General features: G+C 43.4%; 1 protein-coding gene across 31 annotated transcripts in view; it reads right to left on the reverse strand.

Moving 5' to 3' along the window:
- SETD4 (SET domain containing 4) overlaps positions 1 to 26,209 on the reverse strand; it is a 286,649-nt gene that overhangs the window by 46,141 nt on the left and 214,299 nt on the right. For 18 of the 31 annotated variants that reach the window (XM_070252177.1, XM_070252175.1, XM_070252162.1 and 15 more), the window contains 8 exons: positions 24,546 to 24,583; positions 22,035 to 22,123; positions 19,869 to 20,298; positions 17,398 to 17,572; positions 15,649 to 15,730; positions 14,488 to 14,568; positions 11,949 to 12,072; positions 10,993 to 11,276 (listed from right to left, as the gene is read on the reverse strand). In XM_070252177.1, coding sequence (XP_070108278.1) covers positions 11,142 to 11,276; positions 11,949 to 12,072; positions 14,488 to 14,568; positions 15,649 to 15,730; positions 17,398 to 17,572; positions 19,869 to 20,298; positions 22,035 to 22,123; positions 24,546 to 24,583 — 1,154 coding nt within the window. In that variant the 3' untranslated portion in view covers positions 10,993 to 11,141. Of the gene's footprint in view, positions 1 to 8,348; positions 10,427 to 10,992; positions 11,277 to 11,948; positions 12,073 to 14,487; positions 14,569 to 15,648; positions 15,731 to 17,297; positions 17,573 to 19,868; positions 20,299 to 22,034; positions 22,124 to 24,545; positions 24,584 to 26,209 lie in introns of those variants that run through there. The other 13 variants (XM_070252182.1, XM_070252183.1, XM_070252172.1 and 10 more) reach the window with 6 other exon arrangements.

The following is a 26,209-nucleotide window of genomic DNA, read 5'->3' on the forward strand; positions in this document are numbered from 1 at the left end:
TGCTTTTCAAACTCTTCTAAAAAATTGAAGAGGAAATAACACTTCCAAACTCATTTTACAAGGCCAGTATTACCCTGATACCAAGGCTAGACAGCAACACTACAAGAAAACAAAATTACAGGCCAATATCCCTGATGAACACAGATGCAAAAATCCTCAACAAAATGCTACCAAACCAAATTCAAGAACACATTAAAAGGATCACACACCATAATCAAGTGAGATTCATCCCTGGGATGCAAGGATGGTTGAACAAATGCAAATCAATATGATACACCACATTAACAGAATGAAGGATAAAAATTATATGATCATTTCAATAGATAGAGGAAAAGCATTTGACAAATTTCAATATCCTTTCATGATAAAAACTCTTAACAAATTAAGTACAGAAGAAATGCTCATCAGCATAATAAAGGCCATATATACAAGCCCATAGCTACGTCATACTCAATGGTGAAAAGTTAAAAGCCTTTCTTCTATGCTCAGGAACAAGACAAGGATGCCCACTCTCACCACTCCTCTTCGACATAGTACTGGAAGTCCTAGCCATGGAAATTAGGCAAGAAAAAGAAAGAAAAGGCATCCAAATCAGAAAGGAAGAAGTAAAATTATCTCCATTTGCAGATGACATGATGTTATATATAGAAAACCCTAAGGATTCCACCAAAAATCTGTTAGAACTAATAAATGAATTCAGTAACATTGCAGGATCCAAAATCAACATACAGATATCAGCTGCATTTCCACAGACTAACAATAAACTACCTGAAAGACAAATTAAGAAATCAATTCCATTTATAATACTAACAAACAATAAAATACTTAGGAATAAAATTTAACCAAGGAGGTAGAAGACCTGTTCACTGAAAACTATAAAACATCGATGAAATAGAATGAAGAAGACACAAATAAATGCAAAGATATTCCATGCTCAAGGATTGGAAGAATTAACATTGTGAAAATGTCCATGCTACTCGAAGTGATCTATGGATTCAATGTAACCCATATCAAAATTCCAATGGCATTTTTCAGAGAAAGAGAAAAAAACTATCCTAAAATTTGTATGGAACCACAAAAGACTCCAAATAGGCAAAGCAATCCTGAGAAAGAAGAATAAAGTTGGAGGGATCACACTTCCTGATTTCAAGTTATAGTACAAAATTATAGCAATCAAAACAGTATGGCACTGGCATAAAAACAGTCACATAGAGCAGTCGAACAGAAATAGAGAGCTCAGACATAAAGCTACACATACACAGTCAACTAATTTTTGACAAAGGCCTCAAGAACATACAACAGTGAGGCCAGCCCGGTGGCTGAGTGTTTGGGTTTGCGCACTCTGCTTTGGTGGCCCAGGGTTCATCAGTTCAGATCCTGGTCACAGACCTACACACCACTCACCAAGCCATGCTGTGGCGGCATCCCACATAGGAGAACTAGAATAACCTATAACAAGTATATATAACTATGTACTGGGGCTTTGGGGAGAAAGAAACATCCAGTCAAGAACGTACAAGGGGAAAACGATAGTCTCTTCAATAAATTGTGTTGGGAAAATTAAATATCCACATGCAAAAGAACGAACGGACCCCTATCTTACATCACTCACAAAAATTAGCTCAAAACAGAGCAAAGATTTAAATGTAAGACTTGAAACCATAAAACTCCTACAGGACAATAAGAGGGAAGAAGATCCTTGACATTGGTTGTGGCAATTTCTTAGATAAGATACCAAAAGCACAGGCAACAAAAGCTAAAATGAACAAGTTGGACTACATCAAACTAAAGAGCTTCTGCACAGCAAAGGAAACAATCAATCAATTGAAAAGGCAACCTAGAGGATGGGAGAAAATATTTGCAAACCATATATCTGATAAGGGGTTAATATTCAAAATATACAAAGAGCTCATACAACTCAATAGCAAAAAAGTAAATAATCCAATTTTTAAATGGGCAAAGGACCTGAATAGATACTTTTCCAAAGACATACAAAATGTATATGAAAAGGTAGTCAATATCATCAGGGAAATGCAAATCAAAACTACAATGAGATATCACCTTACACCTGTTAGAATGGTTATTATCAAAAAGACAAGAGATAACAAATGTTGGCGAGGATGTGGAGAAAGGAAACCTTTGCACACTATTAGTGGGAGTGTAAATTGATATGGCCGTCATGGAAAAGAGTATGGTGGTTCCTCAAAAAATTAAAAATGGAACTACCATATGATCCAGCAATCTCACTTCTGGGTATATATCTGAAGGAATTGATCAGTATCTCAAGGAGATATCTGCACCCCCATGTTCACTACAGCCTTATTCACAATAGTCAAGTTAGGGAAACAACCTAAAATGTCCTTCAATGGATGAAGAGATAAAGAAAATGTGGTACATATATACAATGGAATATTTTTCAGCCATAGAGGACACACTGCCATTTGCAACACTGTGAATGAATCTGGAGCACATTTTGCTAAGTGAAAAAGCCAGACAGAGAAAGACAAATATTGTATGGTATCACTTATATGTAGAATCTAGGGAAAAAAAAAAGCCAATTTCATAGAAACAGGGAGTAGAATGGTGGTTGCCAGGGGCTGCAGGGAGAATACAATGGAATGATGTAGGTCAAAGGGTACAAATTTCTAGTTATAAGAAGAATAGGTTCTGAGGCTCTAATGTACAACATGGTGGCTAGCTAATAATACAGTATTTAGGGCCGGCCCCATGGCCAAGTGGTTAAGTTCACACGATCCCCTTTGGTGGCCCAGGATTTCGCCGGTTTGGATCCTGGGTGCAGACCTAGCACCGCTCATCAGGCGTCCCACACAGCACGACCAGAGAGACCTACAACTAGAATATGCAACTATGTTCTGGGGGGCTTTGGGAAGGAGAAGAACAAAAGAAAAAAGAGACAAGATTGGCAACAGATGTTAGTTCAGTTGCCAATGTTAAAAATAATGATGATAATACAGTATTTGTATAGCTGAAAGTTCCTGAGAATAGATCTTAAGCATTTCTTACCACAAAAAGAAAAAGAGTTAATGATGTTACCTATGTGAGGTGATGAATGCGTTAATTGTCTTGATCTCAGTAACCATTCTACAATGTGTATGTGTATCAAATCATCACGTTGTATACTTTTAAATATATACAATTATATTTGTCAATTACATTTCAATAAAGTTTTAAAAAAAATCTCCACATCGATTTCAATGAAGAGCTACAGCTATGAACCACTGCCATCGCCTTTACTACCTGAGGCTCAGGGGCCAGTTATGAGTCACTAGATCCTGGAGACACCTGAGAAGCAAAGGTCTACACTGCCCGCCTCAAACACGCCCTTGGACTCACCTCCTCAGTGACATCCTGAATCCCCTTTGAGCTTACAGAGTCTAGAGTCTCCCTTTGTGATACGGGCAAAGTTAGAACTGGAATTATTCACTGTCCTAATAATTGCCAGGTGGACGCTTTGCGGTCCTGGGTTCTGCCTTATCTTCTGATTCTAGGCACCAGGAGAAGGCTCTCAAATGCTCACGGCCAGAGCTGCATAACTGGACTGGGACCCTGGAAATCAAAAGGAGAGCCCCCAGCCCAGGACAAATTCCCCAGAAATGGAAGAAGGCTGTCTTGCAGCTCGCTCACCGCTTCTCAGCCCTCTAATAACATCTACTCCCTTCATGCGATGTGAGTCATCACAGTGACGGGGAGGGGGCCGTAAAACTGAAACACGGCTGTAAAAGGTGGGGCTGCGGGGAGCGGGCCTGGCCCTCAGGGACTGCTGGGCAGGCCTTCTTCCTCCATGCGGCTCAGTGCCACCCGGTTCCTTGGCGCCAGCCTGCACAGTGAGGTATTAGAGTCACCTATTATAACACAAAACCCAGACGAAACAAAACGCTTTAAGGTCCCCATCCTGTACCCCAGGCCCGACTTTGGAGGCAGGAACAGGCATAACTGTCAAGTGATAGACTTGAATTCAGACAGTGCTGGGTTGAAATCCTAGTTGTATGATGTGGGACAAGTCACTTGACCCCTCGACGCCTCAGTTTCTTCAGCTTTAATAAAAGATGTAACACCTGCCTCATAGACCTACTGTGAAATTAGATGAGAAAATTCAATGAGAACGCACAGGCCGGGCACAGGAAGGACTCGGCTCCTGTTAGCCCCTCCTCCACCTCTTCTCGGTCTGAGCATATGGCTTCCCTCTCTCCTCCAACAGCCTCACTCCCACTTCCTGGTTCTTCTCTAGAAGAATATAGTTTGGGGTGTTCATTTGGGGGAGTGTCTGGATCTTACACTCTGGAAGGAGAATGCTGGAGATGGAAAGCCCACTAGAATCAGCACCAAAATGTGGGTTCTGATGCTAAATTCATGACTCAGAGCAAGCTTCTCAATGTCTTGGGGCTTCAAGCACAAAGTGAGGGGGTCAGAGTGGGTCATCTCGGGGACCCCTTTCTCCCCAGTCCTCTCATACTGCATGTTTTGAGAGGTTTAGCCTCAGATTCGCATGATCGAGGGTCAAGTCAGCCTAACACTTCACGTCAAGAGCCCATGAAATGAACAACTAAGCCCTGGTGACCAGGGCCTCAGAGTGAGGGCAGAGGCCTCCTCCTCTGGAAACTCTGGGTCAGCGATTCACAAACTCAGCGTGCACTGAAATCACCGGGGGTTCGCTGGACCCACCCCCAGAGATTCTGATTCAGTGGGCTGGAGGTGGGCTCGTGCAACCTGTTTCTGATGCCAGGGTCAGGGGACCATGGTTTGACAAACCTGCTCTTAATAAAGGGTCCAAGTGCCTGCAGGGAAGGTAGCCCCACCCCCACCCCACAGCACTCTGCACTTAGCTGCCGAGCACGTTAACCTTGGCCTCGTTACTTCCCTTCCTTTCTCTGAGCCCATTTCCTCTCCTATAAAACGTGGCTCATCATCCCCCGCCCGGGCCCCAGGGACTGGATCGTCATTTCTGAAGACGAGTTCCCTGGCACATGAGTCTGCTCTGCCATATATTAAGGAGTCTCTTGGCTTATCAAGAGCAGGCGGTGGGTTGTGCCAGGAGGGAGAGTACTTAAATAGGCAGGACGGTAGTATCTCGGCCCTCCAAATCTTCTTCTCATGCTGACCACCCCAGCTTCACTTCGATTTTACACGGTCCGCATCAGGTGAGATCCGGTGCCCACCTAAGCCTGCGTGTGCCTGTCATGAACGCTGTCTTTGGTGTACAACCATTAGGAGCGTGGAGTCTGGAGAGTGACTGAGGCTTGAATCCCAGCTCTGCCACTTAGCAGCTGTGTGATCTCGGCAATAACTTTACCTCTCTGAACTTTTGCTTCCACATTCACAAAATCAGGAATCTATGACCTCAACAGATCACTGTAAGGATTAACCAGGTGCTGAATGTAATGTTTGAGGCAGAGGACCTAACACTGCCAGGGCTTACCTATCACCATCAGATTGACAAAGCCTGGATCCTCCTGTGAAAAAGTGTTAGCTAAAAGTGAGCAGAGGGATATAATTCTCACCAATTAGGTACTAGCCCTACTTGTATTAAAAAATAGCTTTATTGAAATAGAACTCACATACCATACAATTCACCCATTTAAAGTGTCCAATACAATGGGTTTAAGTGATTCACAGAGTTGTGCAACTATCACCACCATCAATTTTAGAACATTTTCATCACCCCTGAAAAAACGTCATACTCTTTATCACTCTTGATAAACAAACAGCAAGCAATAGGATATATTGGAGTATATGAGGAAGCCATTTGGTGTAAAAGTAATTTGGCTCGACCTTGTTTTTCCAAAAGGGCCTGACGTGGCCATTGAGCATGCATTGTGTATCTGCTTTAACCATTTGCTATGTCGCAAAGACAAGAACAAATGCCCTTATGACAAAGAGGCAACTTCCCCCACATTGGCATTTCCTTAAGGATAAGTATCTCCCACTACGCTAGGAATTGATTGCAGCACCCACCCTGTGACCACTCAGCTTGAGACAACAGACCTGCTACGTGCTGTGTCCATCAAGACAGCAGCCCTGCTATCTGCTGCGTGAATAGCTGTGCTGCGCCAGCTAGGCAATCTCGTGACTGTTGTAAAAGGGACACTCCTATCATACGTGAGGTATGCTTTTGGTCCAAGATGGTATATAACCACTCTGTAAACCCCACTTCTTTGGTCCCAAAGGAAGGAAAGCCCCAGGCTAGCCCTCAGATCTGGCGCATAATAAACTCACCCCAATTTTGATTTATAGATTGGTTGTGGATTGTTTGCATTGACACCTTCCAAGCCCTACAGCACCCACCCCACCGCACAGCAATCACTAACCTACTTTCCATCTCTGTGGGTTTGCCTATTCTGAACATTTCATATAAATAAAATGATAGGTGGTCTTTTGTGACTGATTTCTTTCATTTGGCATAATATTTTTAAGGTTCATCCATGTCGTAGCATGTACGAGTAGTTCATTCCTTTCTATGGCTGAATAATATTCCATCTTACGGATAGACCAAATTTTTTTATCCATTCATCCACTGAAGGACATTTGGGTTTTGGACTGTTACAAATAATGCCACTATGAACATGCATGATTGTATGGACATATATTTTCAATTCTCTTGGCTATGTATCTAGGAGGGGAATTGCTGGGTCATAAAGTAACTCTATGCTTAACCTTCTGAGGAGCTGCCAAACTTTTCGAAACCAGCTGCACCATTTTACTTTCCCACCAGCAGTATCTAAGGCTTCCAATTCCTCCACATCCTCAACAATGCTTATTGTCTATCTTTTCGACTATAGTTGTCCTAGTGGATGTGAAATGGCAACTTTTTATTATTAAATTTTACTATATTATTTGTGAGCAGTTTTTCAAAATTACTCACAGCCTAATGTTAAAACTACATGGGATAACAGGAAATTAAACAAGAAAACATCCCTGGAAGGAAATGTTACAACAGAACGATAAAGATAGAGAAATGTCCTCTGAAAGGTGACAGGGAAGAGCACTGGAGACAGCAGATGGCACTGTTGGATGTTGCACACTGGAATTGTGTGTATGGTACAGACATTGTTGTATGTGGTACAATGGCACTGTTGTATGTGGTACAATGGCACTTGTGTATGGTACACTGGCATTGTTGCATGTGGTAGAACAGCAATGTTTTATGTGGTACAATGGCACTGTTGCATGTGTTACACTGGCATTGTTACATGTGGTACAATGGCACTGTTGTATGTGGTACACTGGCATTGTTGTATGTGGTACAACAGTACTGTTTTATGTGGTACACCGGCACTGTTGTATGTCACACATTGGAATTGTGTGTGTGGTACACTGGCACTGTTGTATGTGGTACGTCACTGGTGTATGTGGTACACTGGCATTGTTGTATGTGGTACAAGTGCACTGTTTTACGTGGCGCACTGGCAGTGTTCTATGTGTTGCCCAGGCAGGGCTGGAGAAAAGTGCATCAGGCCTACTTCTTCCCTCCTAATGTTCTTGTTCCCTTTAATTCACACATGACTTTCTGAATCTGTAAAAGAAAGCTCTTTTTAAGTGAACCAACATGGTGGCATTCTTGAAAATGCTCTATATTCAAATGTCAGCCAACAAATCAATATGGGTTTTATTATACGTTCCTCTTTAGGACAAAACCTACTGCCCAACATTAATCCATCACACGGAATGTAGTTGCTGTTTAACAACTGAGCTAAATTCCCCATTTCTGTAGCTCAATGGCCCCTCTAAGGGCGGTGCCCAGGTGCTTTGGTGAAAGCCATTTTTCACACAGTTACAGCTCTGATTTCCTAAAAGGTCATTAGCAGTCTCTACCTTCAGGCAGAAGCACTTGAAGCACCGTCTGAGGACTGCCTCTTCTGTTTTTAGCTTGACAGATTTGAAGAATGCCTCAAATCAGTCCCCTGAGGCCAAGGCACCAGGGGGAGATTTACCACCACAAACTCAGCAACCAGATGCCAACAAGGTGGGTGTGTTAGGAACCGCAGGCATTTATAAATTTTAAAATGCGAGCTGTTCTGAGCAGCACAAGGAAATCTCCGGCTGTCCTGCCCAGGACACGAATCATCCCTTTGTCCAGCGGATCCACGCTCTACACAACATCCACCCACTAGTCACTCAGCAGCAGGCTCACTCACCAGATAACTGTCAAGGTATCCCAGTGCTTGTGTTCAACTCACCTTTATTTTACTTAATAATGGCTCCAAAGCACAAGAGTAGTGATGCTGGCAATTTGGGTATGCTAGAGAAGTCGTAAAGTGCTTCCTTTAAGTAAAAAGGTGAAAGTTCTCGACTTAATAAGGAAAGAAAAAAAATCATACACTGAGGTTGCTAAGATCTACGGTAACTTTTATTACACTATATTGTTATAATTGTTCTATTTTATTATTATTGCTGTTAATCTCTTACTGTGCCTAGTTTATAAATTAAACGTTATCATCACAGGTATGTATGTAGAGGAAAAAAGATTGTATATGTAGGGTCCAGTACTACCCGCGGTTTCAGGACATGCACTGGGGGTCTAGAACGTATCCCCCTTGGATGGGGGTGCTGCTGTAGTAAGATAAGCTCCACCTCTGAGCTGTGAGAGGCCAGGAACATGCTTAGGGGAAACTCCCTCTTCCTGGGAACTCAAGTGTCCCCAGAAGTCTCCTCCAACACTTACCTCAATGAGTCCACACGGGGAAGGACACGTGAGGGCTAAGCAGCTGTGTCCACAGAGCAGAGAGACAAGCCCCTCGCTTCCTGATAGACCCTGTTCTCTCCTAGGACAAGCTGAACGGCGCCTGTACCCACCTCCTGCCTTCCTAAGGGAGGAGACTGCAGTGAGGACGAGGAGCTGGCCTACGCCTGCTAAATGAGAAGAAGGCTGCTCTCTGGCAGGGCTCCCGTTCCATTTTTAATCGTGGATTTTAAACTGCGTGGCAGGGAGAGCAACGCCAAGCCTCCAACGTCTCCCAACAAAACCTTCAGTGACGTCCACAAAGCTCACTAATGCTTGTGTAGGAGCAGAAGACCAAGAAACACTACTTTCTGCAAGTGCTGATGCCAGCTGAAAAGGGAGATGACTGGCATGGACCTGTGAACTGCATCCCCACGTCAGGACAGCCCAAGGAATTCCAGACACAGACACGCCACAGCTGTTGAACAGAGGTCCCCTGTAGAGGTCGAGGTCCACCTGTAGCCGCCCCTGACGCAGGAAGGGTTAATAGTCACTGGAAAAGGCTTGCCAACCAACTGTGACCCGGAGGTGAGAAGGCCGGTTAGCCAATGACGGGTAAGACCTCCAGGGGGAGGCAACCTAAGCCAGGCATCGGTCGCCCGGGGGCACAGATGGAGACACGATATCGATATCAGGAACAGGAGGAGCCGTTGCCTAGGAGGCCTTGCCTGCTCCAAGATAAAAATATACGAGCACAGCAAAAACATGGATAATATCAAAACAGAGGCCAAGGGAGGGCTCCTTGAGAAATCACCAAGAATTCTTGGCATTCGCTAATTACTTCATCCAGAACACCTGTGTATGTTTAACAGCTGTAAGCTATGCATATATTGAAACGCTGGTCATAATAAACTCAGAGTGGCCATCAGCCCTCTCTGCATCTATCCTGATGTGTACATTGGATTGCAACACCGACACCACCCCACGACAGAAGTGGAATCTCGGGCAATTTCTTCACCTCTCTATTCGTAAAACAGGGTAAGGGTGAGGCTCCCATGAAACAATGCACATAAAGGCTTTAGCACCGTGCCCCACATATAGTACTACTAACATTCGATAACTCTAATGTCTTGTGTTTCAATAACGATCCAGTTTTTATAATAAGCACATATTTGCTTGTGTGACATGATAGTACCTGTTCTGCCTCCCTCACAATTGTCAGGAACACTGACAGGCAAGAATATGCTCTGGAAAGTATAAATCCAGAGCCAAGATCTAAAAAGTATCAATTAGAGCACACTTTATATAAAAACCACACTCAAAGGGAAGTCTATAGCCCAAAATGCTTTTATCATTTAAAAAAAAAAAAAAAGGCAGGCAAAGAATCAATTCAAAATGGCCAACTAAGCCCAAAAATTTACCTCCTCTTCTGTTAAAATGACAGAACAGCAGCAAAATAAAGTTAAACACCCACCACAGAGAGAATGGTAAAGGGATGCTGGCTGACAAGAGATTTAAACACATCTCTGGAAACTGTCAGTAGAGGAGGTCTGCTGAGGCACGCGCCTCATTTTTCCTACCTAACAATGATGAATTAACTCCCCATTCATAAAATCACGCACGGTCAGCGCTGGACGGTCCCTCCAATTATCCAATTCTCTGGTTCTCGGAGCGCAGCGAGGCTGAGAAGGGCAGGGACAGCATCACCTGGGGCCTCAGCCTAACACAGGTACCGGCTCCTCAGGCCTCCTGCTGGGCAGGGGAAGGAGGGTACAAAGCGATGGAACACATGGGAGCCACCATTCCAGCCCAACAATCTCATTTTCAGATTGGAAATTGAGGATGAAAAATTCAAAGTCACTTCTCTAGCTCAGAGCTCAGGCTAGGGGGTGATGCCCAGGTGGGACCCAGGACCGCCATGCACTGCCCAACAACCCCCACCCAAAGCCACCCACCACCAACATGCCACTAAACCAGATGGTATCAGAGCATCTAGAAGCACAACTACTTTCCCTTTTACAGCTGCTGAGTCAGATAAGAAGCCAGACACCCAGTGCAAGATCACACACAGCCCCAGGCTGGCTCCTGGCTCTCGCACTCTCTCTCTCTCATTACAGTTCAGTACTTTCCTCAGACTTCTTCCTTAGGAACTCTTGTTTATTTTGAGTATTAAAAGTACCATGAGGATGGCACATTGTTCTTCGATCACAGCTCCGGGATCCCAGAGCCTGCTCTGCCCCCTAGAGATATCCTTCCGTGTCCTAGGAGCAACCACCACTCCACCCCACACACAAAGAAAAGCAAAAAGAAAAGGATTAAGTACACAATTGTTTAATAGAAGCTGTTCATTGACTGTAAATGATTCTATATAAAAGAACCTTAGTTTAAAAATGTTTAAGGAAGTTTAAAAACATTTAAGAAGCCACACCCACCACAGGAGGTGATCAAACACTCTTGGGTGAAGTTATGTAAAAGCTGTTTGCAAATTGTTGAGGATCCCAGCAGATGCCTGGAGAATCTTTAGTTCTTCTGTCCACAATGTTTCCACTAAAGTAAGCTGGTTTATCAAAGCGATTTCTTCAGCTTTCATACGAGAAACCTGGAAGTTATTTTTAAATGATTTTTTATGGTAGCAAAACATACACAAACATAAAATTTACCATTTGACCACTCTGAAATGTATAATTCAGTGGCATTAAGTCCACTCACAATGTTATGTAACCATCACCACTACACATCTCCAAAACTTTTTCATCATCTCAAACTGAAACTCTGTATCCATGAAACACTAACTACCATCTCACCCTCCCCAAACCCCTGGTAACCGCTATTCTACTTTCTGTCTCTATGAATTTGCCTATTCAAGATGCCTTATGTAAGGGGGATCATACAATATTTGTCTTTTTGTATTCCGGTTTACTTCACTTAGCATAATGCCTTCAAGGTTTATTTAAATTATTTTTTAATCCAGCAATATTTTCACTCAAATGAGTGATTTCTCATTTAATTAAAATATTTACTACATAAAAATAAAAAACAAAGAGTACTTAAAAATTTATTACCAAGAATTCATGTAACAACTTCACCTATTAAAAGGTGTAGATAAAAAAATAACAGTCAAAAAAACAGAAATTACATCAACGTTCATCTATGTAAAGCATTAAACAATGCCCTGATAAGGTGTACTATCCCTATCCAACAGGCACAAAATAAGTAACTTCTTAATCAAAACACTTCTTCAAGAAAATGATGCAATATTCTAGAAACATACCTTCTGAAGCATAGCATTAGTCTCTTCTATGAAATAACAGCATATCTTCTGGGCTATGTCCAAACTTGTCTTCTCATTTGTATCTGAAATTATTTCCCCAAGAAGTACTTTTTTCCAGCACGTACTAGAACCAAAACGTTGAGTAAGATCATTTCAGCAGGCTCTCAAAAAATAAAGAAGGCTTTTACACTTCAACACAACACAAAACTCTTTTTTCTATTTTTCCAGAATCATAGTAAAATTCATTCCATAAGGAGATTCCCCAAACCTCCCGCCACATGCAGTTCCTGTGCTGAAGCAGACAAGGTACATAACAAAGAAGGAACATCTGAAAATAAGAAGCGAGGGGACTGGCACTCTTTGCAGGCAGGGACTGAATTTTATCATCCCAACCCTGTGTCCGGCACGTAAGTGAGTGAGTCACATCCACCAGCCACAGGAATAGAGCAGGAGACAGAACAGGAAGGGGAGTCCATGGCCCCAAGGACTAGGGACTACAGAGCATAGGCGGCAGTGCTTCCTCTCTTCAAGGGACAGTCTTTCCTCAAATATGGCAAACTGAATGGGACACATTTCACAAAGTAAAATGCTCTACAGATGGGAGGAGGAATCTACCGTGAAGCCTTCCTCTACGTGCAGGGCATTCCCACTTTATACTATGAAAGTTGGGAGGAAACCGGGTTGAGTGGGCAGGTGGGGCCAACTTTCTGCAGGCAGAAGAGTGTAGGTGTTTCAGGGTAGGTAAAGGGGAGCCACAGCAGGATGCAGAGCCAGAAGGTGGCAGAGAAAAATCTGTACACCAGGAAGAAGTAGGAACCAGGGAGGAGGAGGGTGGAGGAACAGACGCTGGATGCGGAGAATTCGGGAGTAGAAGTGGCTTGGAAGGGGTAAGGTAACATCAGAGTGGACATACACATAGGTCACTTAGAAATTCAGAACAGCCAACAAGCCACAAAGGGAATAAAGTCTTAAGTCTTCAGCTTTAGAGACGATGGTTGAAACCTCAGGAATAGATAAATTCTCAGGAAAGAAAGCAAGGAAGGAAGGAACTTACTATGTGCCAGGCACAGTGTTTCATACATAACCATTATCTAATTTAAGCTTCACAATTACCGAGCAAAGAAGGCATTATTATCCCTACATTAGACACAAAGAAACTGAGAATCGGGAATGATAAAGAACTCACTCTAAGTGACAAAGCTTAGGAGAGGCAGTAATTGCATGCAAACACATGTCAGGCAGAATCCCAACCACGTTCTCTTTCTGCCACACCATTCCAGACAGTTGGAAATAACTCGAAGGGAAGAAAAGAGGCCTGAGGATGACCTCTGGGAAACATCCAGTTGTTTCATTTAATTCGAGGTTGACATGCATGAAAAGGACTCATACTGATTTCCAAGAAGGATTTAAGGAAGCTTACATGGGTACCCATGAGATAAAACAGAATGTAAGATGAATGGACAGGGGAAAATAAGACAAAGGGAAGATGAGAAGAAGAAAGATAAGATACAGTCAGGATAAATTGTATGCCTTAAAATCCTGCACATTTGGATGGACCACATATTTGCCTCTTAAGTTTTCTAGTGAACAGTAAAAAAAGAAAAGAAACATAGCGACAGAATTCACAGTGAGTGTAAGATAATACAAACCATCTGCTGAGAATAAACTCAACTATTTCTGGTGTGAGATCGGGGAGTAATTTTTCTCCCCAAGTCCCTACAGAAAAAGAAGGAAGCAATACCATAAACCATAACACAACAAGCATCACTGAATGAGCACCAACTCCTTCTAGGCACTGTGTTAAGGGCTATTCCTAGACATTATCTCATTTAATCCTTGCAACTGCTCAAGGGGGGTGTCACCATCTTCAGGAAGTCCTCCACACACAGCAAGGGCTCAGTGAGAGAAACTAAGTGGTGGGCATTACCCATGACTCCTTAACAAGGACCCAGACTGAAGGAGCTCCAGAGCTGGGGAGGGCACAGTTCTTACCACGCTGGGGGAAGGACCCATAGCCTCGAGGAAATATTAAGGAGCCTGACCAGGATGCGAGTCTACACTGGGGTCTCCTCCGCCTACCTCCTCCATGGAAACATCCAGGCCTCTTCTGGAGCAAGGGTCTCGATCTGCCCCCAGGGCAGAGTCAGGTGGGGCCCCTGCTCAGGAGCTCTGCTGGCTCCCACGAAAACCCTACCCACTCAGAGATTTTCCTCTAAACAGTGCCAATGCCCACACTTTTTGAAGTGTTAACCCTGAACAATCAGCTGCAGGTCACCAGGGAGAAATATCTGAGTAGAGACTAAAAACTTCTCAGGACCAGGTACTCTGATTATGACTCTAAAACCAAAATTCCAGAAATGGTGAAAACTTAGAAGTGAAAAACTCATCACATAGGCAACTTACATAAAGAATAAGCAACCTCAACAAACAACGGAATTCCCTTCTCCTCTCAGGCTGGGTATTGAACGTAAGCTGAAAATCCCACAAAATCATGTCCAGACTGTAATGACAGCTCATGACCAACACAGATAAAACTTACAACTCTTCAGCTTCCAGACATAACAACTTGAGAGCTGTGAGTAACCTCCAGGATGGCCCGTCCCATCCAAATGTCAAATTTCTAAAGCAGAAAAACAAATAACAACAAATCCATCATTTCAGTACCTCATGACACATGGCAAATGGTTGAAGAGCCAAACATTTTTTTAATGGGGCTAACCATTATGTAACCTGCAATCTTGGTCACAAAGACAAAAGAGAAAAATAAGTCTGCAAATATTTAAGAATAAAGCCTGAGTAACAGAAAATTCTTTATATTTTAAAAAAAAGAAGAAAAAGCTATTTTCCAATTAATTCAGTAAGAAGCTGAACGTGGATGACGGGCCACAGCAAGAGGGCATGTGTCACATGTCACAGTGATACGAACGATGAAGAATCTGGACTATCCTGGATGTCAAACAAATGGCAGCCACGACAGCTGGACTGCACTCACCCTTCGCTGCATTATTTAAAACTTAATTTTATCTACAGAAGAAAGTTTGAAAGAGAGAACCCTGAACCCTGTTTACCCCATTTGGAGTGGAATCACCTAGCCCTGCCCCCCACCCCAAGAGCCTGCACCATGTGGCTGAGTGACTGAGGGCCAGCCTGGCCTGCAGGTAGGAGCCCAAGGCCATCCCACCTGACCACATGCTAGAGACAAGCTCACACTGGGACACCAATCAATACATGCAGGGCTCTCTTTTGGTACAATAATTTAACATTTCAAGCTTGTATCTTATGTCCCCAAATAAGTTTCTTGAAAAGTATCTTATGCTCCTTGTGTGCCCCACAACATCAAGCACAATTTACTGTACAGAGTAGGTGCTCAATAAACACCTGTCAACTGGTACAAGTCAGGATGGCTCTCACACCTACAAAAACCCTAACCATGGGGGTGGGCTCCGTGGCCTAGTGGTTAAGTTTGGCACGCTGCACTTCAGTGGCCCAGGTTTGGTTCCCAGGCGCAGACCTACAGCGCTCGGCAGTGGCCATGCTGCAGTGGTGTCCCACATACAAAATAGAGGAAGACTGGCAGAGATGTTAGCTCAGGCCAAATCTTCCTCAGAAAAAGAAAAAAAAAAAAAACCCCTAACCCTCAATTTTTTCATCAAAATTTCCTGAAGGAAAAATTTTGAGAGCAAGAGAGAAAAACACTTACTCTATAAAGTCATGATCCTTTAAAATGGAAATCTTTTTCTTCATCTGTTTATCTGTTGATGGAAGATATTTAACAAGTATATCTGCATAAAAACAACAGAACAAGAATTAGGGTGTCATTCCAACCAAAGTGTGGGCCTTTCCTTCTCAAGTTATTTTCCTTCTCATTAGCAATCAAGACATATGTAAACAGTTTGACCTAATTCACACCAAAAAAGTCTATTTTTCAGAGCCAAGTCAATGAGGTCATTATCTACTCCTTGAAAAGCTAAAAGAATTCCAAGGCAGGGGAGAAAATGTCTCCAATCTCAGCTCATGCTCCCTAAGCAAATCAGGCAACAACCAGGTAATTAAGACATCAGCAGGACCGCTGGGAAGTTCACTCACTAAAAGTCTACATTCTGTACAAACATGAGGAAATGTTTACAATATTAAGTGTTTAAAAGTCAGAATTCAAAACTGTCTGGATGTGAGTGATTACAATCACAAACAGTTGAAACTGAACGTGCAAAGTTAACAGAGCTTATTTGGGGTAGAAGGATAATGAGAGATTTTTCTATTTTTAAAAGTTCTTTTTATATTTCTCTGTTTTTATTTTTTAAATGCAAAAACAATTAAATGTCAATTTTATTCAAATCATTTGACCAATCAATATTTCATGGTCATCAATCTGAAGATTACTCTGATAATATGATGCTAATCTCAAAGCTAGTTTTCTAAGAGACCCAGCGAGGCCCAGTTTTTGCCTTGCTTTTTTCTTCTGCTGAGGAAGATTTTCCCTGAGCTAACATCTGTGCCAATCTTCCTCTACTTCATATGTGGGTCACCACCACAGCACAGCTGACGAGTGGTGTAGGTCCACGCCCAGGATCTGAACCCATGAATCTGGGCTGCCAAAGCAGAGCGCATAGAACTTAACCACTATGCCATGGGGCCAGCCCCCCTGCTTTTCTATTTTTATTTTGAGAAATAACATTATTATTCTGCTGATAGGATGCAGTAATATCACCTTGACCAAGTTTCTATTTCCACTAGAACTTATATTAAAACCACCTCAAATTATACACTTGGTCAATCTCTGGCCATTTCTTCATGGTCCAGAAAACTGTTTGTCTGCTGCTTCAGGAGAGGAAAAACATCAGTCTTCTATGTACTGTTTTTAATATTATATTTGGAATTTTCACAGCACGAATTTACGAGCTAAATTATTATTTTAAAAAGTCATACCAATGATGATGGCTACTAAGTCACAAAAGAGCAGAAATGAAATCAACCTTGCATCATGACACTGAACTCTGAAGACAAGGGATGTGTAAGGTACTCACCTCTGTGATTAGCACAATGCCTTACACATGGTAGGTGCTTAATAAGTATTTTTTAATTCGTTGCTAATTCTATTCTATCCTTAGTGACAGCGACAATGTCTCAGTATAAAGATTTCCATTTCTTTCCATCTATTAATACTGTATTTATCTCCTTTGCAGTTTTCCTTTTCTTCCATCCTATCATCTGACCTGATGCAATAAAACATTTCTCGGTTCTTCCCACCATCAATAAAGATCAACGCTTTGTTGTTTTTACTTCAACATTAAAATTACATGGTCAATAAGAGTAAGGCCACCCTGCCTCGGAGAAAATTAATGATGTACATTGTAAGGTTTTGCCATTTTTATTAAAACAAAATAAATACATCCCCAGATGGGGGGAAAAATCCTATCATATTAGTGGTAAGAACAAAGTTGACTTCAACCTTTTGAGACATAAACACAAGCATGAGGGTTGTGGATGGAAACAAATCCATATTCCAGGAGTAGCCGTTGGTTATCATGAGGGCCATAGCAGATGAATACCTCTTCATGTTTTCTACAACTTGAAACTGTTCTAATTTCATAACAGCGAGTTTCCTCATTAAATCCTGCTTGCACCTAGAAAGGAAAGTTGTTAAAGGTTTTTTTAAAGCTAACCACAAAACTAAAAAGATTAAGACTAATTTAAGCCAGATGCAGCTTTCAAACACTCATCCCTGAATTCAGCCACATGTGGAAAACAATGCCACAACTGCACGTCAGCCTCTTTTGTTCACCCCATCGGTGAGGGAGGGAGTCCTGCCGGAGGGGTCTTAGGATCCTGCCAAACACACAACACCTGACAACAGACTGATGAGACTGACAGTTTATTAGCCACATATACAGCCTGGGGTAAAGGATGCAGCAACAATGCAATGACCAGACAGGGGCTGCACTCGGGAGCAGAGGGACCAGCAGGGGCCATGGGAAGCAGGCTTTGCAGTAACGAGAGGATGGGATGACCCCCGGTTTCCGTAGGAAGATGTGATTTGCTTTTTGAATAATTTCAAGGGCTGGCAAGGAGGTGAAACCTGTTAGGTCAAGGACCAGGTCAGGGACGGCTGGCCCAGGTGATAGGGAGACTAGCCGAGGGGAAGCCTTTCCCCCTAGGTGGGGGGAATATCTGGTGAGAGCAGGCAAACTCAGGGTCAGGCCTTTGGGGCCTGCAAGGCCCAAAGAAGTCAAGGCAGCACAGGAAATTTCAGGTCTTACAACAGCTCAAAAGCTGTGTGATCTTAGTTGTACTGTGACATTGGCTGATGCCATCATACGGATTTGGGGACAATTTTGTTAGTTAACAGGTATAGAAGAAAAAAACCCAAGAAGTACTAGCTCCCCCACAATAAGGAGTGGGTACTGAGGTCTCCTTTCTAAGCAGCCAGTCCCAGGGAGATGAGGATGAGTAACAGGCTGAATTCCTTAGCTTGCAGCATCAACAAGAGATCAGGACCATGGTTTAGAGTTTCATGCCAAAAGTCAGCTGCAGTACACTCTACTTTTTTGTGTATGTGAAGAAGATTGGCCCTGAGATAACATCTGTGCCAATCTTCCTCTACTTTGTATATGGGATGCCACCACAGCGTGGCGTGACGAGTAGTATACAGGTCCACATCCCGGAGCAGAACCCATGAACCCTGGACCACCAAAGCAGAGCACATGAACTTAACCACTATGCCACCAGGCTGGCCCCTGCAACACACTCTAGACCAGAGGTCAGCAATATTTTTCCATAAAGGGCCAGAGTGTGAATATTTTAGGCTTTGCTAGGGTCCCCAGACCACAGGCCTACAGGCTGTAGTTTGCAGTGCCACTAAACGCAACTATAAAAACACTGGTTTGGAGCACTAACAACCCAATAAAAAAAAAGGTCAAGCCAATGGGGACTGAATCCCTGAGACCAGCACCCTGTTGTACAACACACCCCCAACATTATTTCATTGATATCAACCACGTAAACATACTTGTAACCTCAGTCACCTGTGATTCAGGTTGTTAGAGATGCATCTTTCTACAAAAGCAAAAGACAGACAAGCAAGGAAATTGTCCTGGCCTAAGAAAGCACAATAGGGGCCTCCCTACACTCTCCTCTCACTGGCATGTGGGCTAACCAGGCATCATCAATCTTCTCAGGGTGGTGTGGGGCATGAAGAGGACAGCAGGAGCACGGGTCCCAGGCAGCGTGCCCCAAGAGTACCGTGAATGGGTCACAGGTGAGGCGGCATACAACACCCTTTGCCCTCAAAGCAGGCTTTGCTGCAACACGCCCTAAAGAAATAATCACCTCCTTTAAGAGCCACAGGAGAGGAGGGCTGGGGAAGAAGAGATCTGTGAGTGTCTCCCAGAGTGGGATTCTTTCATCATTTCCCAGGCTCCTTCTCCCCACAAACATTCAGCCATTTGGTAAGCATTTACTAGACGCCGACCACATGCCAGGCCCTGCACTGATCACTGGGGTTACAAGAAGGAATGAGGCAAAGTCCCCGACTCCTAAGACTGTAGAGTTCAGAGGGGGAAGGAGCAGGTTAATCAGGGATCACAGCAAAAATAACTGCTGACAGTAGTGTCTCCAAGTGTACAAGGAGGAGACAGGAAGGACTCTGTACTAGGGTGGAGGAAGAAGGGGCGGGCTGCTGGGTAAGCCAGTCCATGGGATACAACAAAAGTCTCTGGAGAGCAGAGTGTGAAAACGGGCAGAGGAAAAGGACACCAGGAAGGGTCAGGAGGAAAGACAGGAGCGTACCTGACAGCAGGGGGGTTTGCCCAAAGCCAGCTACACCTTTCCCTGTGGTTTCACTCAGGATTCAAAGTCACAAGTTCTACATGCTGGAGTCCTTCCTATCCAAACAGAACCTGTGTCCTCTTGTCAACCTCTCACCTGGACGTCTGGGCTGTGATTGAGCAGATCCAGGTATGGAGCGAGCGCGTAGGTGTCTGGCTCTGCGGAAAAGCATCGCCTCCGCCTGGGCTTCATGTACACAGCTCTGGTGTTGACGGTGCACCAAGCCCACAGGAAGGCACTGTAGCTAAAGATGCTCTCAACAGCCTCGGAAAATAGAGGCCGCAGGGAAGAGAAAAAGTCTCTGGAGGAAGTAAAGAACGCCTGCAAGCGGGTTCTCTGTTCTCTGGCCTTTGCTTTCAATGGTTTGGGAAGAAGATCCACCACTTCCGGCTCCAAACAAACAGGGCAGGTGTAGGCCTTCGGTAAAACCTCCAGGTAAGGCTTCCAGACAGACCGGTCCCCAGCATGCTTTTCTGCAACCAAAAAGGTGCAGAGAGCCAGAAGAGGAGACAGAGGAGGCTGCCACCTTTTAAAATTAAAAGCCGAATTAAAGGAATTACTTTTATTCAAAATATGGAGTAAGCAAGAGTTACAGACATCCTAGCGGTTTGCTCTGTCCCCAGAGGGACTGTGGCCGAACTGCCAGCACTCAGGTCTGCTCAGGGCACCCGAGAGAGGTCTTCCCTCCTCAGCGCTTTCTGCTCAGGAGCGCACCCCAGTACAAGCACTCAGCCACCCTGACACAAGCACTGACTCACTAACCCGAGCTCCAGCTTGTTTGCAAGAGATTCTTTTTTGCAAAAGACCTCTTTGCTTCCAAGTTGGTTCTCTAGTTTTAAAGCTTTTGCTGGAAGTCCACTGGTTTCACCTAGATAAGGATGAAAACTTGTTAGGGAAGAAAATTGGTGGGAAGAACCTAGACCTGTCCCTCCAATACAGTAACCACTAGGTACACACAGCTATCTCAACTTTAATTATTTAAAATTAAATAATACTGAAAATTCAATTCTTCAGTCACACAAGCCACATTTCAAGTGCTCAACAGCCCTATGTGGCTAGTGGCTACCACCATGGTCAATGAAGGGTGAAACATCACGATCACTGCAGAAAGTTCTATTGTAAGATACCAGCCTGCATAGAAAACTGAATATGCTCATTACACACTTGTTACAGTTCTAAAGCTTTTGTTCCTAAACTTACCCACTCTACTGCAAATTATACATTGCAGTATTTTTATTTACCAATAAAAAGATGTCATGTTGCACGAAATATATTTAGAAAAGTTTTCATTAACCTTCAAAGTCCAGATTCCTATATTACCATACTTTCTACTCAGAATTTCAGAATAATACAGTAAATGTTAATATAAAGAGGATCCTTGCTTCTACTCAGGCCAATGAAGATACATCAGCCCTCTTAAAAAATATGGCGGGGGGTGGGGGGGGTGGCCAGTGGCACAGTGGTTAAGTTCGCACAGTCCGCTTTGGGGGCCCGGGGTCCACCGGTTCGGATCCTGGGTGCGGACATGGCACTGCTCATCAAGCCATGCTGTGGTAGGCGTCCCATATATAAAGTAGAGTAAGACGGGCAAAAAATAAATAAATAAATAAAAATATGGCAGGGAGAAAAAGGTCCAGAACTTACGCCGGGTTAAGAAACAATACAATCTTCCAACTCCCATAATATAGAAACCCCTTCTACTAAGGATATCACTCATTCTGTCCTCAGAAAGTCCCCCAATATAACAAAGGCCCAATATAAGATAAGCCAGAAAAATAGTTCTCAGCTCCCATGTTGGCCTCCTCTCTTCTACGCTAAATAAAACTAAACCTTTCATAATGTCAACAGCTCTTCTTAGCTGAAGGAGAATTCAAGCAAGTACAATAAGGGTAAAAATAAAAGAGAGTAACTAACATCTGTCAGGATCTACTATGATGGAGGAGAATGGACTGCTAGGAGTCAAGGCACTCAGCTGTCATTTACATCTGTTATCCCATTCAATCTTCATTCTCTAGGAAGTGATAGATCAGGATTCAAACCTGCATCCCAGGCAGCCTATTAAAAACATTAAAAATGCAGTTTACATTGAATTAAGTACCAACTTCATAGATCAGAGTAAACCTTTCGAACCATTTCAGATATTTATTATCTACACAAAAAGGCTGGGTCCTCATGAACCATGCCTTAGATGACACATTGCCAATGATACAGACTTTAAAGGAGAAGCCCTTGCACCAGATAAGCATATGTGCAGTCACTTACTTAGCAATGTACGCCCCTAAGTAGCTTCTGATCACTGTGTCCGTGGTGAGCAGGCAACTCTCAGGCAATGAAATAATCATCTGTCCCTCCTCACCGAAAAGAAAGGAAAGTTTAGAACACCCATGCTTGGAAAGGACCTGCGAGTATAAGTCTTTTCAAGTCCTTGATTCCACAATCACCCACTAAGAACCCGGGATAACCCAACCACAGACCACCAAAGAGCCAACCAATGGACTGGCTCTCAAGTCCCTGAGTCAGCAGATGCAGGCAAGCCTGCTCCAGCGCCAGGTACTACAGCCTCAGCAAGAATTAAAGGTTAATTACGTGACTGACACCTACCACCAGTCAATCATTCACCAGAAAGGAATGCGCTAACACGCCAACAACTCAAATAAAATTGTTCCTTCATCTTCCTATGACAGGAAATAGTGCTACCTACGGGAAACAGGCAGAAAAATTCTATCTGGTGAAATCCATGTGTCCAGGCCATTCCAGTCAATGGCCTACTCTATGTACAACCTGCACCCACTAGCTAAAGAAAGGGCAGGCCACCCAGCACAAGGGTCTCGTTTTACCACCTGCAAAAGTATAGTTTTCAGTCCTCCCCCTCAGAGACAGAAGAAACACAAAGAAGAATTAAGATGTCAAGGGGGCTGGCCCCGTGGCCAAGTGGTTAAGTTCGCGTGCTCTGCTGCAGGCGGCCCAGTGTTTCGTTGGTTGGAATCCTGGGCGCGGACATGGCACTGCTCATCAGACCACGCTGAGGCAGCAGCCCACATGCCACAACTAGAAGGACCCACAACGAAGAATATACAACTATGTACTGGGGGGCTTTGGGGAGAAAAAGGAAAAAATAAAATCTTTAAAAAAAAAAATTAAGATGTCAAGTAATAGACCCCAGAATCAAATAAAGCACTAAGAAACTATATGTAAGATCCTGCTTTTATTATAACAGGCATCCTAGTTGGTTAAAAATCTCAGCAAAAGTCTTCTGGGTTCAATTTCTGGTTTCCTCATCTATAAATCCAGATTAAGCTGGATGATCACAACAGTCCCTTCCTGTTCCAATGTCACATGACTTTCTGATTTTGAAAACAGTCACTTAATAAAATGTTCTGTAACCTGATTGTGGTAAATCTCTTCATCATCAAAACTCATCAAACTGGACATTTAAAATCTGTACATTTGCTGTGTGTAAAATATATCTCAATTTTCAAAAAGTGTAACAAAAAAGCCACATTTACGAGTACACATAAAACAACTTCCACTTATCATTTCATGATCTAAACAAAAACTACCCATAATTACTACTATATACATAAGAGGTACATCTCTCCTTCCCAAATTCTGCTACAGATTAAAGTTAATTATACTTCCCCTCAAAAAATAAAAATATTGTACAACGATGTGGATGTACCTAATACTATTGAGCTGTACATTTAAAAACGGCTAAGATGGTAAAATCATGTATGTTTTACCACAATGAAAAATTTTTGAATAATAAAAATAGTACAGCAGAATCACAACATTAAAAGCTACCATTCTTTAGGCTAAACAAACGTTCACAGCTAGGTTTTATATAAGTTAAAGAACTAAAAGTAATCTTAAATAATTAAAAATAAATTAAGGAATTAATTTCTAGCTTTACAGAAAATCATGCACTAGATGTCCTTTAACAGCATGAAAAGAACTAAAATGACCCTTGGAGGTCATCTATGTCATTTACCTGCTCGTTTTCCAGGTGAGGAAACAGAAGCCAAGGGTTAGGAGCCTCACTCCAGGTGCCACGGCAAACTCAAGGCAATCCTGGGACACGCCGAGGCCACCTCCCCTCTGCCTGCTCAGGCTCTACTTACTATACTATGCACGGCCTCTCAGAGGAGAGCAGCTCCCTGTCCTGGCACATTGAAAATATGATCTGATTTATAAAATCTTGAGGCAGAGCATGCTAGTTGCCTACCCCAATGTGCCTTCTCTCCCGCTCTGCACTAACACAATCCAATCTGGAGGGCACTGTGCTAGGGAAAGGAGGACCCATCCCACCTCCCTCATAGCTGGCTGGGGACACGGACCTGGTCGCTGGCAGAGAGAAGGGGGGTAGAATTTCCTTGACAGGAGAAAATCTGCCCGTCTTCGCCACCTTGCTCCTTCCTGTTGCTCAAGCTCTAGGAGCCACACCCTGGATCTGGGGTGCAGGGCTCCATCTACACAGACAGAGAGCTGGGAAGGAGTCTGGGTCTCTGATGGCCATAGGACAGCATACCAGCCAGGTCTGCCTATCCAGGCTTGAGTACATGACAGCAAAATAAACTTATGCTCTGTTCAAGCATTGTTACTTTCAGTTTGTCTCTTATATACAGCTAACTTAATCCTAACAGACAGAATTGTATTCAAACATATCCATTAGGTAAAAAATGCCTGCATGTCTGAAATATTTTTACTTCACTTGATTTGAACCACAAAACAAAGCAGCAAATCTACATTGGGTTTCAAGGATAAGAGAGTTCTCACCTGCAGGGATATTTTGCTCATCAGCCCTCTTCCAGTACCTAGAAACACAAAGATAGAAAAAGGGTAAATCCTACTATGTCTTCAAGGTCTTAGAGATACCGTTTTGAATAAAACATGTGAATGAACTTCAAAAGCCCACAAAGCTGAAGCTGAACATCTCGCATCCTTTGACTACCAGGGGAAAGAGAAGATTAAGAAGCTATTTGGAAAATGTCCTGACCTCGTTTGGGTTTACAGTCCTCAAAGGGCAAAGTAAGCTTCAGAGAGGAGACCTAAAGGTCTTTCACTTTATACAGATCGGCTGCTGGGGCTCTTACAGGAACCTCTAAGCACTATTCTCTCCCCTGGGGCCTACCAGCTGTGGTGGGGGCGTCTACTCCTAATGCCCACCCACCCTCAGAGGCTGGATCCTCAGCCCACTTTTACCCACTACCAGACCCAGCTTTCCCCAGTGAGGATCTTAAGAGCTCTCTGACTGGCTGACCAGTAAGCCCACACAGGTCCCACAAAGCCTGCAGACGACACTCTTCCCTCCCCGACCAGGCAACCCATCAGATGTACTCTCCTTGACTGGATGAGCTTGGCAGGGCAGATCCAGGGCCAGCTGCTCCCTGGGAGCCAAGGCCTTGGCCAGAGCAAGTCACAACAGTAACTTCACCAGGTGCACTGTCACCACCAACAACATCCAGAAGTTTACCTCTCTAGGCCCAAGGCTCCCCTCCTGCACCACAGTCAGACGACAGCTTTTCTGGCAGGCGTACGTGAAATACGACCTATAATCATTATATCGGGTCTAGAGTATTCATTCTTTCAAATTCATAGTTCTTGACCTTTTTCCTCCCAGCTGGAAGAGAATATAATTCAGCAAAGGTCAACTCCTGCAGGACTACCAGAAGCTCCTGGTTCAGGGAGGGAATTCCTGCCTTGAGTCCTGAATCCGGAGTCTAGCAAGTTTGATTTGATGAGTCCTAACTCATCTCCCCACCCAGAAGCATAGTGTCAGCCTAGACACACGGTTTTGGTTTTAAGAACTTAGTTAATTTCTTCTCTGTGTCCCAAGGTCGAGCTAATCCTCCCCATGGGCCACAACCCCTCCCGGAATCAACTACTAATGGGAGGATTTTTTTTCTATGAGGTCATCCTTTAAAAGACTCATGTGCTACTTTAAGCAGAAATTTCTCTCCAAACATATATATGAACAGAACCTGGCATATGGAACAAATCTGGAAGATACTTTATATTTCTACAATACAGTGTTCGATATCACAAATCACAGTAACCTACATTTATTATCATTTTATTCCAGATATACTAGGCAAAGTAGGAAGTGGCCATTAAGATCCTATAAAAGGATGGGCCGGCAGCAGTTAAGTGCACACATTCCACTTCAGTGGCCTGGGGTTCACTGGTTCAGACCCCGGGTATGGATATGGCACTGCTTGGCAAGCCATGCTGTGGCAGGTGTCCCACATATAAAGTAGAGGAAGATGGGCATGGATGTGAGTTCAGGGCCAGTCTTCCTCAGCAAAAGAAAAAAAAAAAAGAGGAGGATTGGGAGATGTTAGCTCAGAGCTAATCTTCCTCAAAAGAAAAAAAACAAATCCTACAAAAGGAAAGCTTATTACAGACTTCTCATTGCCATAAAATTTTTACTATCATATATC

The sequence above is a fragment of the Equus caballus genome, chromosome 26 (genome assembly GCF_041296265.1).
Source record: "Equus caballus isolate H_3958 breed thoroughbred chromosome 26, TB-T2T, whole genome shotgun sequence".
In the NCBI taxonomy this organism is placed as follows: domain Eukaryota; kingdom Metazoa; phylum Chordata; class Mammalia; order Perissodactyla; family Equidae; genus Equus; species Equus caballus.